This window comes from Mytilus edulis, chromosome 6, assembly GCF_963676685.1.
Source record: "Mytilus edulis chromosome 6, xbMytEdul2.2, whole genome shotgun sequence".
Classification (NCBI taxonomy): domain Eukaryota; kingdom Metazoa; phylum Mollusca; class Bivalvia; order Mytilida; family Mytilidae; genus Mytilus; species Mytilus edulis.
The window spans coordinates 15,379,682-15,397,049 of record NC_092349.1 but is presented as its reverse complement, the minus strand read 5'-3'; the positions used below and the strand labels follow the sequence as shown (position 1 = coordinate 15,397,049).

Below are 17,368 nucleotides of genomic sequence, written 5' to 3'. Positions count from 1 at the left end.
AGTCAAGTCGATTCGGAAAGACCTTAATTTTCAAATGAATTTTGTGTTCGGCAATGATGCTGCTTTGAGTCTTGATAAGGGCTTCAATAAAGCTACGTTAAGTTTAAAAATACCCAAATAAATATATCAAGTTTAGACAAATATTTCTGTAAAGAACTTTATTAATAACTGTTATAAATATCAATTTTATTCAAAAATTGTTTCTTCCTTAAATATACACGGTGAAACTAATGTTTTAAATGCCTAGTTTTGTGTACACTTAATATACACAAGGCCTACATCGAGTATCGACTGCATGTAGACAAAACATGTTTTACACTACATGTAAACATTGAATTTTATCAATGGGAACGTAATTTTGTTTAGTTTACGTGTGAGTTACACTTACACAACACCGAGTTTAGGTCAATGTGAACACGGCCTTAGGTGGGGGCATGTTCTTAGACTCTTTTTTTTTTAAATTACCTAATTCTAAATTTCTTTTAAAAAATAACACAATCCGGAAATTCAATTGACTCGATATACGACTCTTATATTATATATTTTAATTTAAATCACTCTAACGATTTAGATGATGCGCATGTGTGTTGCCGGTCCGCTTGTGCAACTGTAAACAGAAAAAATTAAGACATGGATATTCATGATAATATGCAAACAGTCCCTTCGGATTTCATTGATGGAGTTGACAGCGAAGAAAATGAAGACAATGCAGAAGTGTGGGGGAGAATGTTTCCACTTGGATCAAGTTTTATTGCAGTCGGTAAAAAACATGCATAGAAAATCGTACATGTTTTTGTGTGTTTTTATTTACTCTGCCTCTGGTATATAAGGTTCATCATCAAGGTTGGCAAAGTATTACCCACCGGGAAAACACCCCCGTTTTCCCGGGCTGGGCAATACTCCCAGAAATGGGTGATCATGGTGATAGTGGGCATTACTGGGCAATATGATTTTTTAAGCTTATTTATACACAAAATAGTAAAGACTTGTTATAGTTTCATAGTATAACAGCTAAATATATCCTTTTTATACAGATAACCATTGACAGTCATTTCTAGAAAATTCAATTTCATTCTCTTCTCTAGAAATGTTATATGTAGGCAGAATAGTGCACATTAAAAGATACCTTTTAATTACCATGATTACCAAGTATTGTTTCAATAATCCAAACTTTGAAAAATGCATCTTATTGCAGTGTTTAACCCTTTCACCGATTGCTGCCCAGACAGAAGCTACTCTGAGACGATGGCTTCCCTGGCTACTATTACTCAAGTGGGAGATCTTCATAATAAATGTCAATAAAAACTTGTTTGTAGTTATTTGTGTATTTACATACCTGCCAACTTTCACGATTTAGGCGTGTACTACACGATTTTGACCCTCTGTCCCGATTACACGATCGTGATCGTGAAAATAGCCAAAAAACACGATTTTAGTAATATTTACACGAAAAATATTTTTGTTCCCGATTTTGAACTTTTGAAAAGTTTTCCCAAGGGAGACAAATCGTGTCTGGCAAATTTCATCCAATCAAAATTTAGTGATCACGCATTCACCAGTTGATTAATGTCGGCATAGTAAACAATCAAAGAATCAAAGATTGTTAGGTATTTTTAGTTGTTTATCAAAAGTTATCACTTGCAAAATGGTTCTGTCACCGCCTAAGAAGAAAAATCGTGTTGCTTCGTGCAAATACTTGATTTGGGAGAATAATGTCAAGTACAGGGGCTGGTTGTCTAAATCAACGTTAGGATTGCTACATGCCTTTTGTAAAGTTTGCAACAGAGACTTTACAGTTGACCACGGTGGCCTTAATGATGTCTCCAAACATTCTAGTACTGCTCTTCACCAGAAGTCATTCAACGCACAACACATCACCAAGACTGTTTGACATTACAACTTGTGATATTGATCTATATAATATATTGTTGTTTTTTTGTTATCAAATTATTAAAATTATTACTTTTTTAATTTCTTGACAATGTATCAGACAAACATAAAGTCATCTTACTGGTGTTTATCTCAACAAAAAGAATACAACAATCAAACAATTTAAAAAAGATGGGTTAATATAACAGCATCTTCAACTATCACCCCCCAAAAAAGAAGTATGTCAGCCACTTTTAGGAGCCAAATCATCACACGAAAAAATGGCGCGAAAAATTCTACCCTCAAAAATGGTGCCGCGCACAAAAACCCCCATGGCCATTTTCAAAAGTTGGCAGGTATGTATTTATTTCATTCACTAACATCATGTTCACAGTTTTGTTCATGTTTTGATAATTTATTCTTCATAAAATATTCAAATTTTCAAATTTTCGGCATTATCTAGGTGAAATTCTCAAAATTCTGCTCTAAGACCCCAAATCGTAATTTTTTAACCCAAAACGGCATAAATTGAAAAATTTTATGAGGCTGTACAAATTCCTCGCACTGAACGATGTCCATTCCAAATGTTTTGTACATAAAACGACATTTTATGTCAAAAAAGTATACTAGTTTGGCTTCAATTCTTCCATATTCTTTCAAAAAAAATGTTCCCTCATTTCAAATTCTTGTAAATTCCGTAAATTTCGTCTGATTTTGACACGGTTTTCAACAAACGGAAGCGCCATGTTTACACTTTCATCCGGGTATTCATCAAAGAAAGATAACTCATGTTTGCACTGTTTTGAGCGGGAAATATAAAAGAGGTATTCCGATCCCGGTAAAACGGGACTCATCGTCAGCTGTCTGAAGCGTGAATCCCGGTAAACCGGGACTCATCGGCGAAAGGGTTAAGTGAATTGTTAATTTTAATTGTTATACATTCATATTGCTAAATAAACACCCTACAGGGTCATGCCATTAACACTTATAAAATTGAAAGGACTAATTATTGTTACATAAACAAATCTGTGTTCTAATCTGAATAATTACTTATTAAATTAGTGACAGTACATATACATTATTTAAATGTGATGTTTCTTTAATACATGCAATTCTTAATAGGAGCTATATTCATTTGAAAAAAAATGGTTTACTTGCTTTCTATTTACAGTTTGCCAATCTAGACAAATGCTAAACAAACAAAATGGGGTATAAATATCTTATTAAATGTATTGCATTTGTGTTTATCTCTGAATCCTCTTTAAAATTCAGACAAATATTTTATATTACCCAGTATTACCCACTAAAACCCAATAAAACCCGGGTTTTCCCAGTATTTCCCACTGGGCTGGGCAATACTCATAAAACCCGGGTTTTTGCCAACCCTGTTCATCATACCAAATGAGTAACAATGATTTTATTTTCATCTCTCAAAATGATTCCAATTTATCTGAAATGGTTGGTTGTTTTACAAATAATAACTGCCAACATTAGGCTTATGCATAATTTTGTAATGGTTGATTTTAAAAACTAATCCTTAGATTATCACAGGAACATATACATAAAATTGAGAATGGAAATGGGGAATGTGTCAAAGAGACAACAACCCGACCAAATAAAAAACAACAGCAGAGGGTCACCAACAGGTCTTCAATGTAGCGAGAAATTCCCGCACCCGGAGGCGTCCTTCAGCTGGCCCCTAAACAAATATATACTAGTCCAGTGATAATGAACGCCATACTAATTTCCAAATTGTACACAAGAAACTAAAATTAAAATAATACAAGACTAACAAAGGCCAGAGGCTCCTGACTTGGGATAGGCGCAAAAATGCGGCGGGGTTAAACATGTTTGTGAGATCTCAACCCTCCCCCTATACCTCTAACCAATGTAAAAAAGTAAACGCATAACAATACGCACATTAAAATTCAGTTCAAGAGAAGTCCGAGTCTGATGTAAGAAGATGTAACCATATTGACGGGACTTGACACTACCTGATTGTAGTCGATTTTATTGTCGTGCCATCGTAAATAAAGATACAAAAGTAACAATACGGAAACCGACATGTGTTTAAAACGGATTCACTATTATCCTAAAAAATTCTGATAATATCAATAAAATGTCATTCAAACTAGTTTTATAGTGATGTTAGTGTATCAAACTAGTATTCTGTCACTTCAAATTTGTTAAAATCGCAAGCAGTTCATCAGAGAACTGTGCAGAATGCAAACAAGGTAATAAAAAAATGGCGGTCATTGCCGTGATAATTTACAATTTCCCAAACTATTATAAAACACTTCACATCAAATAAATCAAACTTATTTTAGTAAATTTATATGACAAAATATATCTTCTAAATGATAAAACTTGTTTTTATTTACGATTATAGAGTTATGTGGTTTATTTATTGAGCAGTTCCAATAGTTGATCAGTCAGACGCTACCAAAATCCATAAGTCTCGGGGAGTCCGAGATTTTTTCAATTTTACACTGAAAAGCGTATCAGATTCATTTCCCGTTAGGTATACTGTTCCCAGATTATCAGCAGTGGCAGATCCAGAACTTTTCATAAGGGGGGCCTGCTGACTGACCTAAAAGGGGGGGGGGACTTGCTCAAGTCATGCTTCAGTGATGTCCTATATATATAATCAACCAAATTTTTCCCAAGAAAAGGGAGCTCGAGGGGGGCCTGCTTTAGTCATGCTTCAGTGATTTCCTATATAATCAACCAAATTTTTCCCATGAAAGAGGGGGGCTGATTTGGGTACATCTGTCAAAAGAATGTCACTTGCACTAATATTCATAAAATGTCCGATTTTGAACTTTAACTGGACTTGCTACCGGAAGTGGTTGTTTTCTTGGCGTATTTTGACAACAAACACAAACAGTAGTTATACATTTATGCCTTCAGGTTTACCTTGTTTGTCAAGGTTTCAGTCCTCATAACTCCGTGTTTCAGACCTCGAAGGAAAGCCCACCCCTCCAAAAACCCAATTTTGTCCTATTTCAATTTTTGAAGTTTGTGTTTGAGCCCATAATGAACATTAAAAGTCAAAACCATGACAATCAATAGTGTAAGATTGAGGAAACATGCATACACTTCGAATTAAATCGCATTACGATGACCTCCAAATGTTTGGAATTTTATTGATTTTTCTACTGTAATTGGGGACTTTGCCCCCATATTATATATAGTGTTCAGTAAGTTGTATAAAGCATCTAAGACTACAGACTACACGTTTGTAATCTCTTAAAAGCAATAATCAAATAGTATTGTGTAGATAATCAGGTATTGCATCTATATTTGTACCAAATTAAACTTGTCATACATTTACTTGTTATACTGACCACTGGACTAGAAAAAAGTTGTTTTGTTAAGCCTGTTTTAATTCATTTTATTGGTTTAGTAAGTAATAATCTCTTGGTCATGCTTGTTAGACTTGTTTGTTCTACATTTTCCAATTTTATTAGTTCAAATAGAAAGAAAATGTATAAAGTTCTTTTTTTTCAGATTTAACAAAAGAGGAATACTGCTTTGGACGTGGAGAGAACTGTGATATTCCTTTTAACACGGCAAATGCTAAAAAACACCAGTGTTTCCAGGCCTATAGTAAAGTACATTTCAAACTGATTCGGGTAAGATATACCTGCAGCCGAACACTTTAAAATGATTTGTGTGTAGGAATCACCAATATTCCAATAATAATGATAATGAAAGTAAATATAAACATGATAAAAAAGAAGATGGGGTATGATTCCCCATGAGACAACTCTTTACAAGAGAACCAAAGGACACAAAAATTGTACACTAATAGGTCAATGTATGGCCTTCCATAATGACCAAAGTCTATACCACATTTTAAACTGATTCAGGTAAGAAACAGCAGTGTTTCAAGGACGCCTCCGGGTGTGGGAATTTCTCGCTACATTGAAGACCTGTTGGTGACCTTCTGCTGTTGTTTTTTCTATGGTCGGGATGTTGTCTCTTGGACACATTCCCCATTTCCATTCTCAATTTTATTAAGTACATTTTAAACTTACAAGTTACATGACTAAGTGGGATAAGAAACAGTGTTCCCAGGCCGTTTTAGCGTCGCGGTACCACGACGCTATATTTTTTCACCGTGATGCTATAATAATTCCCGCGACGCTATAATTATTCCCGCGACGCTATAATTATTTTGAAGATGCTATTTTACTTGTCCTCAATTTTAAACTTTCATCTATTATTGATTATGATCATAAAAATTATATCACCTTTAATTGTAATCCCTTTAAGTCGGACACTAAAGGCAATTAAGAGATTAAATAGCTAGGTGTTAATTGCCCTCAGGGTGATAACTGTTTGGATGCGAATATCCCAAGCTGACACTTGTGACATGACTAATACCACTTGTCTGCAATAACCAATTTCAACATGGAAAAATGCAATCACAAAACAATTCGAAATCTACGTTTTGTATTACGAAACTTCAAAGATTGAAACGATTTTTATTTTTTTTAAAAAGGTCGTTTATTTGTGAAACTCTCCAAAAATTACTTTCTTTCTCTTCCAGTAATACGAGAGCGAGAATTTTGGTTTAGAGCTAAAATAAGTTTAATACTTCTTTAAAAAGTTATCATAATTGGCTTAAGTTTATGTTTAATCCATTTAATGCATTAAAAGCGTCTTATTCATTCACAATCTCTTGTCAACAATGTTTATTCTTGGACTCATTTTCGTAAATTTTTCTACGGCCGCCATTGCACATTTTTGTGTAAACTACGGATCAGAACCGGACCAGATATGACAAAAATCCGCATTTTCACGATAATGACAACAGATGGACAGTAGACAGAAAAAATATACCGAGAGAGAAAACTACGCTTTAACAGACTATTTGTTAGATAACTTTGTTAAAAATACATATCATTTTAATGTAAAAATAAGAAACAACTGGAACTAATTCATTAAGTGCCATGAAACAATGGATTTCATAAACATGATAAAAAAAAAAATTTAAATTGATTTTTTTTTTGCTACTTTTGCTACTTTATCTTTACTTGATATACTATAAAAAATAGTGAATTTTGTGTACTAGATATTTATTTTTGTATATATACAGGTTGATCTATAATGAACCATTCATTCATTTGACTTATTGTTGGGTAACTGAAACCACATACATGTATTTATTTTTATTTGGCACAAGAGGAAAAAAATAATTCTGTAACTATAAATGAATAAAGAAAACATAAACTGAACCAGTTGTTTCTTATTTTTACATTAAAATGATATGTATTTTTAACAAAGTTATCTAACAAATAGTCTGTTTTTGTGATTATAGTTTAATTGTTTTCTCAGTTATGAATTGAACAATATAAACTAAAACATATGAAGGAAATAGAGCATCAACGCGACGCGACAAACGAAATTAAAAAAATAGTTATTTTTATTTACGCAAAATGTGATGCTATCCAAAATTTCTGGGGAGAACACTGAGAAACACATGAGTATAGTATAGTACATTTTAAACTGATACAGATAAAAAAAAAACAGTGTTTCCGAGTCTATAGTACAGTAGATTTTAAACTGATACAGATAATAAAAAACACCAGTGTTTCCAGGCCTACGGTATAGTACATTTTAAACTGGTCAGCCAGATGAATACATGTAATCATGACATTCCTATGTTGGATATCAGGAAGTCTGTAACATATTGATCATGTTCATCAGGTTGGAATATTATGTATACCTAAAAAAAAGATATAACAAAAAATACCAAATTCAGGGGAAAATTCTAAAAGGAAAGTCCATTAGTAAATGGCAAAATCAAAAGCTCAAACACATCAAACAAATTGATAACAACTGTCATATTCTTGACTTTAGTTCAGACATTTTCTTATGTAGAAAATTGTGGATTGAACCTGCTTCATTGCTAGATAAACCTTTCACTTACAGTACGCCCAGAGAGTTTGTAATCGCGAACTTTTATCACCGATTTCCGAGTGTAGCGGTGTGACACCGCGAATCACGGATTCTACTCCCAATTTCCTCCAAAGATTCTCTCCCAACACCGCGTGGCTGTTAATTGGTTTTAAGCCCATCGGATACACTAAAAATTAATGACGCGTGACAACATAATCGGATTAGCCAGATTTATTACCTTTGTACATTTAATCGATCTTGATTGCACCTGTATGCTTTAAAATACGTTTTTTAAATGTCCATTCATTGTCAGATAAAAGTGTGACATTTTTATTTAAAATAAGATAATTATTCTTGTATGTATATGCCCATGTCATTGTCATATGAAATAAAACGTAAAAACGTATAAAAATACGAATAAAACACTTATTTAGTATTTTCATTATAGTCCGATCAGGTCATAATTTTTGTTTTTTCAACAAAGTTTCAACAAAGATGATTTTACCACAATTAGAACCTTTTATGACCTACTCAGTGAGCAATATCCGGTTCATTAATAGTTTAATATTATATAATTAATATCAACTGGCTTAAAACAAAATGATGTTTTTACGGTAATTTGTCCAATCTAAATCAAACCCTAGAGTTAATTTATCGGACCAACAAGTGAACTCTGTTACTTTCAATTTATTTTGAAATGTAAAATATTATGTTTCACTACCTCGGTAGATTACCGACTTGAAATATTTGAATTTAAAAAAGAAACAAATAGTTTTGTATGCAATGTGGCAGCCCTATATTCATAAATACTGAGATAATTCCCCGCCCAGACACAACACAATAATCACAACCTTATTTAATTATATGAAGAAATAAAATCATGTGTTTTTTTATCTGTTATGATCTGTTATTGATCTTTTATTTTTTTAAATAAAATTGGATTGGCGCAATCCGTATTTTACTGCTCGTTAAAAGTCCTCGGCGAAATATAAAAAGAAGTATTTCAACAATTTATACTATAGAATATTAAAATGAAATTATATCGTACAAGAAAGAAATATGTAAAAAAAAATGTGGATCGGATTTTTACGATCGACACATTTTCACAGAGGATCTCTACCAACGCCCATCAGGAACTGAACGACATGCATCCTGTTTTCATCTACCATTAATGTATAGTGTTGACTATGGAAGTATAAATAATGTCCAGGTTTATGTCCTCTGTTGACTGAGAAACGTATAAATAAAAGGCTGATGTTCGTTTATTCAGAAAAGGAATAAAATTTAGAATCCGGTTAATCAATTGTAAAAGGACCTTCTAGAGCCTCAATCTTAACGCACACAAATGTCAATCATTACAAAGCAAGTTTAAACCTTCAATGAATTTTCCCACGGTTATCCAGAAAGGTCACCTGAGTTTACTGTTACATGATACTATTTCCCGCCAAATAAAAATCTCGTGGACAAAATTGATGTCACTATTTTTAGCATTCAATATTGTGAGCGAAGTCAAGTTCAAGTTCAACCACGCACTGTTGATCACTGAGATGCGTGTCGTCTTCCCACGGCAATTAATTGTTTTAAAAATATTTAAAGATCACTGTTCTAAATACAACACAAAAGTTTACATTCATTGTGCGTAAATGAATATTATGCAACGACGAGTTGATGCAGCTATAGCAGTATTCCTGTTGTACCCGAAATGTATTATATCCTAAAGTAATGCTAATCGCGAAGAGAAAATGCCGTAGACTTATTAAGCATAACGAATGGTGAATAGTATTTTCTTTTTTACTTGCATATACAAGTTTTAAGACACGTAATTTTCTTTAAACTCACTGCTCACATTTTATACCTTCAGCGTTAGTTTCCGTTTATTTTCACGCAAGTATGTCTCTTTTCGTAAGTTATAAAAATTACCGATAAATAAAAAACGAGGTCATAATCAAGTATAGATTTTTTTTATAAAACTTTAATGCAATTGAAAGCATTAACAACAACGTTTTGGATTTTAAAACTTTTATTTTTTAATCGTAAAATGGAAATGGCGTAGAATTATTAGCATAACAGATAGTGAATAATATTTTCTTTTTTACTTGTAGTATAAAAAACTTTGAGACGTGTAATTTTTCTTTAAACTGCCCTCATTTATTCTCCGTTTATTGTTGCACAATTATATCTCTTTTAGTAAATTAAATATTTATTTACTGATAAAAAAACGGAAGTCAAAATCAAATATAGTTGTTTAAAAACTTGATTAAAATGTACAGTGTAATTGAAAGATTGAAAGAATTAACAACAACGTTTTGCTTTTTATTTTAATCTTTCATTTGTTTCAAGCAATCAGATATAACCTGATAATCAATAGACAGGAAATCCAATTGTTTAATTACATTAGAAATTTCACATACCTTGACTGTCGCGTGCCGGCATAGATCAGACGGATTAGGGCAATTAATTACCTGGTGTCACACCGCGTCACACCAGACTGGGAGAGATGTCGCTAATACAATAAACAAAAGGTAGCGGATTTACGCGGAAGTCGGAGGGAATACTCCCAAATTTCTCCGAGAATTTTGGGAGGGATGTCGGAGTTTCCTGGTGTTACACCAGGAAAAATATCGGAGTATGGAGTTTGGGATTACAAACTCCTTGGGCGTACTGTATATGCCAGTCGGATAAAATTACATTATATTAAAAACGAAGTGTCAGCAAAACAAACCGACATAATTGGTAAAAATGACTAAAATTTGGATTCAGAAGTCATCATTGTGTTATATCTTGTAACTATGAAAACAACAAATATTTCAACAACAAAAAAACAAAAGATATTGACAAATTTATATATACCATTGAATGAGTGAGAAAGGCAAGGATTCAAAGATAGTTAATGAATATTGAATTTGCTAATGAAGAATTGTATTATCCATCTTTTGTGATACAAATCACCCTCATTTTTGCACTGTGTTTTAGTTGTTGATTTATTTATATTGTAGAAAAAAACTAGTACTGGTGTTCATGTATTCTTGGAAGATTCAAGTAGTAATGGGACTTTTGTGAATGGGGAAAAAGTTGGTAAGACATTTAAAACACCCAATGACCTCATAAATAGTTAGACTAAAACAAGTAAAACAAGCACTCACACCACATCTTCCTATATCTATATTCTATGTTTCTGGGTGTTAACCCAAATGTAGAAAGGTTTGATTTGTTATATATAGTGCATTTATTTTTCAAGTTCTGCAACATAATTTTTCAAACAAATATGCAAAGCAAATATTTGAAATAACTTGGCATTTCCTTCAAAGTTTTACTTTATTTTAATAATTTATGATTAATATCATTTAGTTCTTTACGTCAAAGGTTGAGTGAGCTCTAATAAAAAAAAAAAACCAGCAAACCAGAAAAAAACATGCACCTTTTCAATTGGACCCAAAACTTGAAAATTTAAGGGACTGTTTTAAACTGATCACTTTTGCAAATAAATTTTGGGAGAAAATTAAGAGTAAATTATTCAAGGCATGAAAAGAAAATTTGAATCTTACAAATTATTAAAAAAAAGTATGACTTATAAATAATGTAAATGTATATGTAAATATAACATTTTCAAGTACCCTGGTAAAAATAAACATGTTATACCCATGATGCCCCTGACTATATGTATTATGCTGTTGTTTCTATTTTAAGATATGCTACATGTAACTTATCATATTTCAGAGTGGTGTATTACTTGACTATGTTTACTACAAGCATACATTTATTGATAAGAATTAAAGAAATTTCACAAACGTTTAATGTTCTCTATTTAATTTCAGGTAAAGGGAACAAGCAGGTTTTATCCAATAATGATGAAATAGCATTGGCATTGAAAAATAATAAAGGTATATTCATGTATCAAGGGTTTCCCTGGGGTCAATTTCTTTTTCATCACCTCTTGTACGGATATTGAACAAAATAAACATGTAGTATGTAAAAAGAAAAAAAGGAAATTATCTAAGGAAATTGTGCTTCAACACCTAAGTTTCCAATACCATTTTTTGTTTCATCCCCTTTGTATTGAATACACAGCTGCAGTATTCCTGTTAATTCTGATAGAAATACTATATTAGTTAAAATTTATTCTCTAGACTTCAGAATGCAACATGAACAAAAGCTATTTTTTTTGGCGGATCTTGGGGGCTTCCGGGGGTTGGAACCCCCCCCCTTTTTTTTGGACGATCAATGCATTTGAATGGGAGCATATAGTTGGACCCCCCCCCCCTTACTCTGGGTTGGGAACCCCCCTTTTTAAAATGGCTGGATCCTCCCCTGTATTTTGTTTGAAACTTTGTAATATTTGGGAATGAATTACATCTTTTAATTATAAAGATACAATGAGAGGTAACTAATTATAGTAACACGAGAAAAAGTTATGAATTATTATACATTTGCTGTTGAACATTTAATGGTGAATATAATTTTGAAAGTTTTATTTCTATTTTAGCATTCATGTATCTTGATCTGAGTGTAGATGAAGAAGCCGGACTTCCAGATCAAATTAAAGAAAAATATACATTAACAAAAACACTAGGCAGGTATGTATTTAAAGGTTAATGGATCAATTCAGTAGGTCAGTTATATAAAGAAAATTATAAACCAAGACGACTCATTCACAAGATCAAGCACAAAGATTAAGGTTAGTAAATATCCTCAAAGACCATATAAGGATGTACACCTCTGAGGAACCAAAAATTTCTAGAATTAAACTTTTTTTCTTAACCTGATTTTTTGGTTTATAAGACTGTAACAAAATAATTGGTGAAGAAAAAATCATATGTTGGTGCACTTCTTTTTTTGCTACGGCCCTTTGAAAATGTCCAATTTTGATGATTTTCCCATTTTTCATCGATTTTTACCTATTTTTGGGCTATTATCATGAAAAAAAATCACAGTTCCGCAGTTAAACTTTTTCTCATACTTTCTATAAAGATGAAGTGGACCAATCTGAATAAATTTTACTTACAAAAACTATAGGTAGGTGTTAATATAAGAAAGTTTTTTCATATTTTGACGCTTTTTATTGTAAAATTTACCATGCTGTCAATTTTGTATTTTTGTGATTTTTCTCAGTTTTAAGAACAAAATGCATATTGTTTCAACTTTTTTGTTATAAATGAATGAAAAAAGACATATCTAAGAAATTTGAAAAGACCGAAATGATATGGGATGTACATGATTCTTGTAAAATAATTTTTTGTATCCCTCACCCATTTTCTCAAAATTTTGGCTAAAAATACTGATTGGTCGTAAAATTTGAAAACTGGATTACGCAAAAACCATTCATTGTAAATACACAATTTTTTCACAGACTTATGTTTGCTTATAATATTTTTAAAATTCATTGATATTTTCCACTTCTATCACATGTTTTGGAAATAATTCAAGAACGAGATTTCAACGAGACTGAACGAGACTGAAAAGTCAGAAGATTACATCCATAAATGCCTTCAATCAATATCACAGATTGAGCAAATTGCTAGGTAGATCAATACGTGACACTGGAAGGGGAGCATTTTATAGATATATTAGGCCAGAATTTTTTATAATTTGTTGGTTTACGTATCCGCCGACCCGATTTTGCGGATTTCCAGAATAAAAATCAAATTCACTTTTCATGCTTTTTTTATTCCTGCTGACCCTAACAAATGCATTATCCCTGAAAATTAATTAGAATATTCTTTTTTTTATGAAATGAAATGCATTTATCACTATCAAAACTGATAACACTTTCTGTAGTGAACAATAAAACTTCCAGTTTACATTTCTAAAAATAGACAAATCAATTATAACTGACCTTGAAACGTCGTTTGCGGAAATAAATTTGCGAAATGAAACCTGTGTTTAAAACCAATTATTACATTGGTTGCAATGAATTACATTGATTTCCCAGTCAAATAAAAACCGATAATTTCACATGTGAAATAAACGTGGTTATTTCACTCTCTGACGTCATACAACAATAGGCGTTGTCAAGACGTCGATAACGTCGGATCAAAACATGCGTAGGAAAAACATATAGTTCCTTACATTTTCTACATTAATTTCATAAAAAAGAGCCATTTGCCAATGTAATAAAAAGAATAACTAATCAAAGAATTCAAATATCGAAAAATATTCAACTCGTGACCGAACAACACTGATAATTAACTCATGCGCTACGCGCATTCGTAAATTAATGTGTTGTTCGGTCACTCGTTGAACATTTTTCTCTATTTGAATTCTTCGATTAGTTATTCTATAATTACACAATAAGTTTGTTTCCCGTATTTGTCATCAGTCCGTAAGATGCATCATCTGATAGAAATAAACTTGTCCAAATGTGGACAGGTGGAAGACGTCAAGTTAAAGTACTGAATATTAAATAATCATTTGGAATTTTCTTGTTTTATAGATTATAAAAAAATTTCGTCCATTTGGATAAAAAACGGGAATGCATGACAACAGATTAACCCGATATTGTCGTTTTTTTCCAGTGGACGAGTCTATTACGTTTGTTGACACGTGTGTTGAAACTTGTTTTCGTACGATGTTTTTAGTTTTTTTTTTTCATTATCAGTTTCCGTGCTTGAAGATCATAATTCACCAAGTTTTCTGGAATTGATTAAGAGCTACGTGAATCTGTTTTTTATACGACCGCAAAATTTGAAAAAAATTTCGTCGTATATTGCTATCACGTTGGCGTCGGCGTCGTCGGCGTCGTCGTCGTCGTCGTCGTCCCAATACTTTTAGTTTTCGCACTCTAACTTTAGTAAAAGTGAATGGAAATCTATGAAATTTTAACACAAGGTTTATGACCACAAAAGGAAGGTTGGTATTGATTTTGGGAGTTTTGGTCCCAACATTTTAGGAATTAGGGGCCAAAAAGGGCCCAAATAAGCATTTTCTTGGTTTTCGCACTATAACTTTAGTTTAAGTTAATAGAAATCTATGAAATTTTGACACAAGGTTTATGACCACAAAAGAACGGTTGGGATTGATTTTGGGAGTTTTGGTTTCAACAGTTTAGGAATTAGGGGCCAAAAAAGGGCCCAAATAAGCATTATTCTTGGTTTTCGCACAATAACTTTAGTTTAAGTAAATAGAAATCAATGAAATTTAAACACAATGTTAATGACTACAAAAGGAAGGTTGGTATTGATTTTGGGAGTTTAGGTCCCAACAGTTTAGGAATTAGGGGCCAAAAAGGGACCCAATTAAGCATTTTCTTGGTTTTCGCACTATAACTTTAGTTTAAGTTAATAGAAATCTATGAAATTTTGACACAAGGTTTATGACCACAAAAGAATTGTTGGGATTGATTTTGGGAGTTTTGGTTTCAACAGTTTAGGAATTAGGGGCCAAAAAAGGGCCCAAATAAGCATTATTCTTGGTTTTCGCACCATAACGTTAGTATAAGTAAATAGAAATCTATGATATTTAAACACAAGGTTTATGACCATAAAAGGAAGGTTGGTATTGATTTTGGGAGTTTTGGTCCCAACAGAATAAGGGGCCAAAGGGTCCAAAATTAAACTTTGTTTGATTTTATCAAAATTGAATAATTGGGGTTCTTTGATATGCCGAATCTAACTGTCATGACTGTGTATGTAGATTCTTAACTTTTAATCCCGTTTTCAAATTGGTCTACATTAAGGTCCAAAGGGTCCAAAATTAAACTTAGTTTGATTTTGACAAAAAATGAATCAGTTAGGTTCTTTGATATGCTGAATCTAAAAATGTACTTAGATTCTTGATTATTGGCCCAGTTTTCAAGTTGGTCCAAATCGGGGTCCAAAATTAAACTTTGTTTGATTTCATCAAAAATTGAATAAATGGGGTTCTTTGATATACCAAATCTAACTGTGTATGTAGATTCATCATTTTTGGTTGGTCTACACTAAAGTCCAAAGGGTCCAAAATTAAATTTAGTCTGATTTTAACAAAAATTGAAATCTTGGGGTTCTTTGATATGCTGAATCCAAAAATGTACTTAGATTTTTTATTATGGGCCCAGTTTTCAAGTTGGTCCAAATCAGGATCTAAAATTATTATATTAAGTATTGTGCAATAGCAAGTCTTTTCAATTGCACAGTATTGCGCAATGGCAAGAAATATCTAATTGCACAATATTGTGAAATAGCAAATTTTTTTTTAATTAGAGTTATCTTTCTTTGTCCAGAATAGTAAGCAAGAAATATCTAATTGCAAAATATTGTGCAATAGCAAGATTTTTTTTTAATTGGAGTTATCTTTCTTTGTCCAGAATCAACTTAAATCTTTGTTATATACAATATACAATGTATATTCACTTTTTACTACCAACTGATAAATTAAAATAATCTTTACCATTCAGTGATAACAAGCAGTTTTTTTACATCTTAATATTTTATGATGTATTTAAATGAACAGTTATTGTTGCAAACTACATTAGAAATTTTAATTGAGATTAGTTTTGGAATAAGGGAAAGGGGGATGTGATTAAAAAAATTGGGTTCAATTTTTCTCATTTGAAATTTCATAAATAAAAAAGAAAATTTCTTCAAACATTTTTTTGAGAGGATTAATATTCAACAGCATAGTGAATTGCTCTAAGAGAAAACAAAAATTTTAAGTTCATTAGAACACATTCATTCTGTGTCAACTATTTAATCACAATCCAAATTTAGAGCTGAATCCAGCTTGAATGTTGTGTCCATACTTGCCCCAACCGTTCAGGGTTCATTTTTATTGTTTTATACAATAAACAATGTATATTCACTTTTACTACCAACCAATCTTTACCATTCAGTGATAACAAGCACTTTATTTTACATTTTAATATTTTATGATGTATTTAAAAGAGTAGTTATTGTTGCAAACTCCATTAGAAATTTGAATTGATATCAGTTTTGGAAAAAGGAAAACAGGGATGTGAAAAAAAAGGGGGGGGGGGGTTAAATTTTTCTCATTTCAGATTTCATAAATAAAAAGAAAATTTCTTCAAACATTTTTTTGAGAGGATTAATATTCAACAGCATAGTGAATTGCTCAAAGGCAAAAAAAAACTTTAAAGTTCATTAGACCACATTCATTCTGTGTCAGAAACCTATGCTGTGTCAACTATTTAATTTTAGATTTAAAAAGTTTAAAGAAGAAATCTTTAATTGATTTGTAAAATCTTGACATTTGTTTTGTGTAAAAAAAACCCATGTAATGTCAAAAATTTGATCACAATCCAAATTCAGAGCTGTATCACGCTTGAATGTTTTGTCCATACTTGCCCCAACTGTTCAGGGTTCGACCTGTGCGGTCGTATAAAGCTGCGCCCTGCGGAGCACCTGGTTCATGATTGTGAAATGACGATTTAATTTCGTCTTTGTCCGTGCACACAACCCCCCCCCCCCCCCCTTTTGTTTACGGGAAATTATTATAAGAATGTCATGCGATGTTTATGACAGCTGATTTCATCGAACTAAAATCTTAGAAATGATGACAAAATAGCATAACAAACATATTGTTAGAAAGGTAAAATATATATTTATTTTGCATATTTTTAAAGCAATTGCTTTTATGCCGTCGCGTATGGCCATCTTTG

General features: G+C 32.1%; 1 protein-coding gene across 1 annotated transcript in view; it reads left to right on the top strand.

Moving 5' to 3' along the window:
• Positions 1-558: 558 nt before the first annotated feature.
• Positions 559-17,368, top strand: part of LOC139527220 (serine/threonine-protein kinase Chk2-like) — a 36,118-nt gene continuing 19,308 nt past the window's right edge. The window contains exons 1-5 of the mRNA XM_071322550.1: positions 559-760; positions 5,380-5,504; positions 10,773-10,851; positions 11,592-11,657; positions 12,260-12,350. Coding sequence (XP_071178651.1) covers positions 631-760; positions 5,380-5,504; positions 10,773-10,851; positions 11,592-11,657; positions 12,260-12,350 — 491 coding nt within the window. The 5' untranslated portion in view covers positions 559-630. The remainder of the gene's footprint in view (positions 761-5,379; positions 5,505-10,772; positions 10,852-11,591; positions 11,658-12,259; positions 12,351-17,368) is intronic.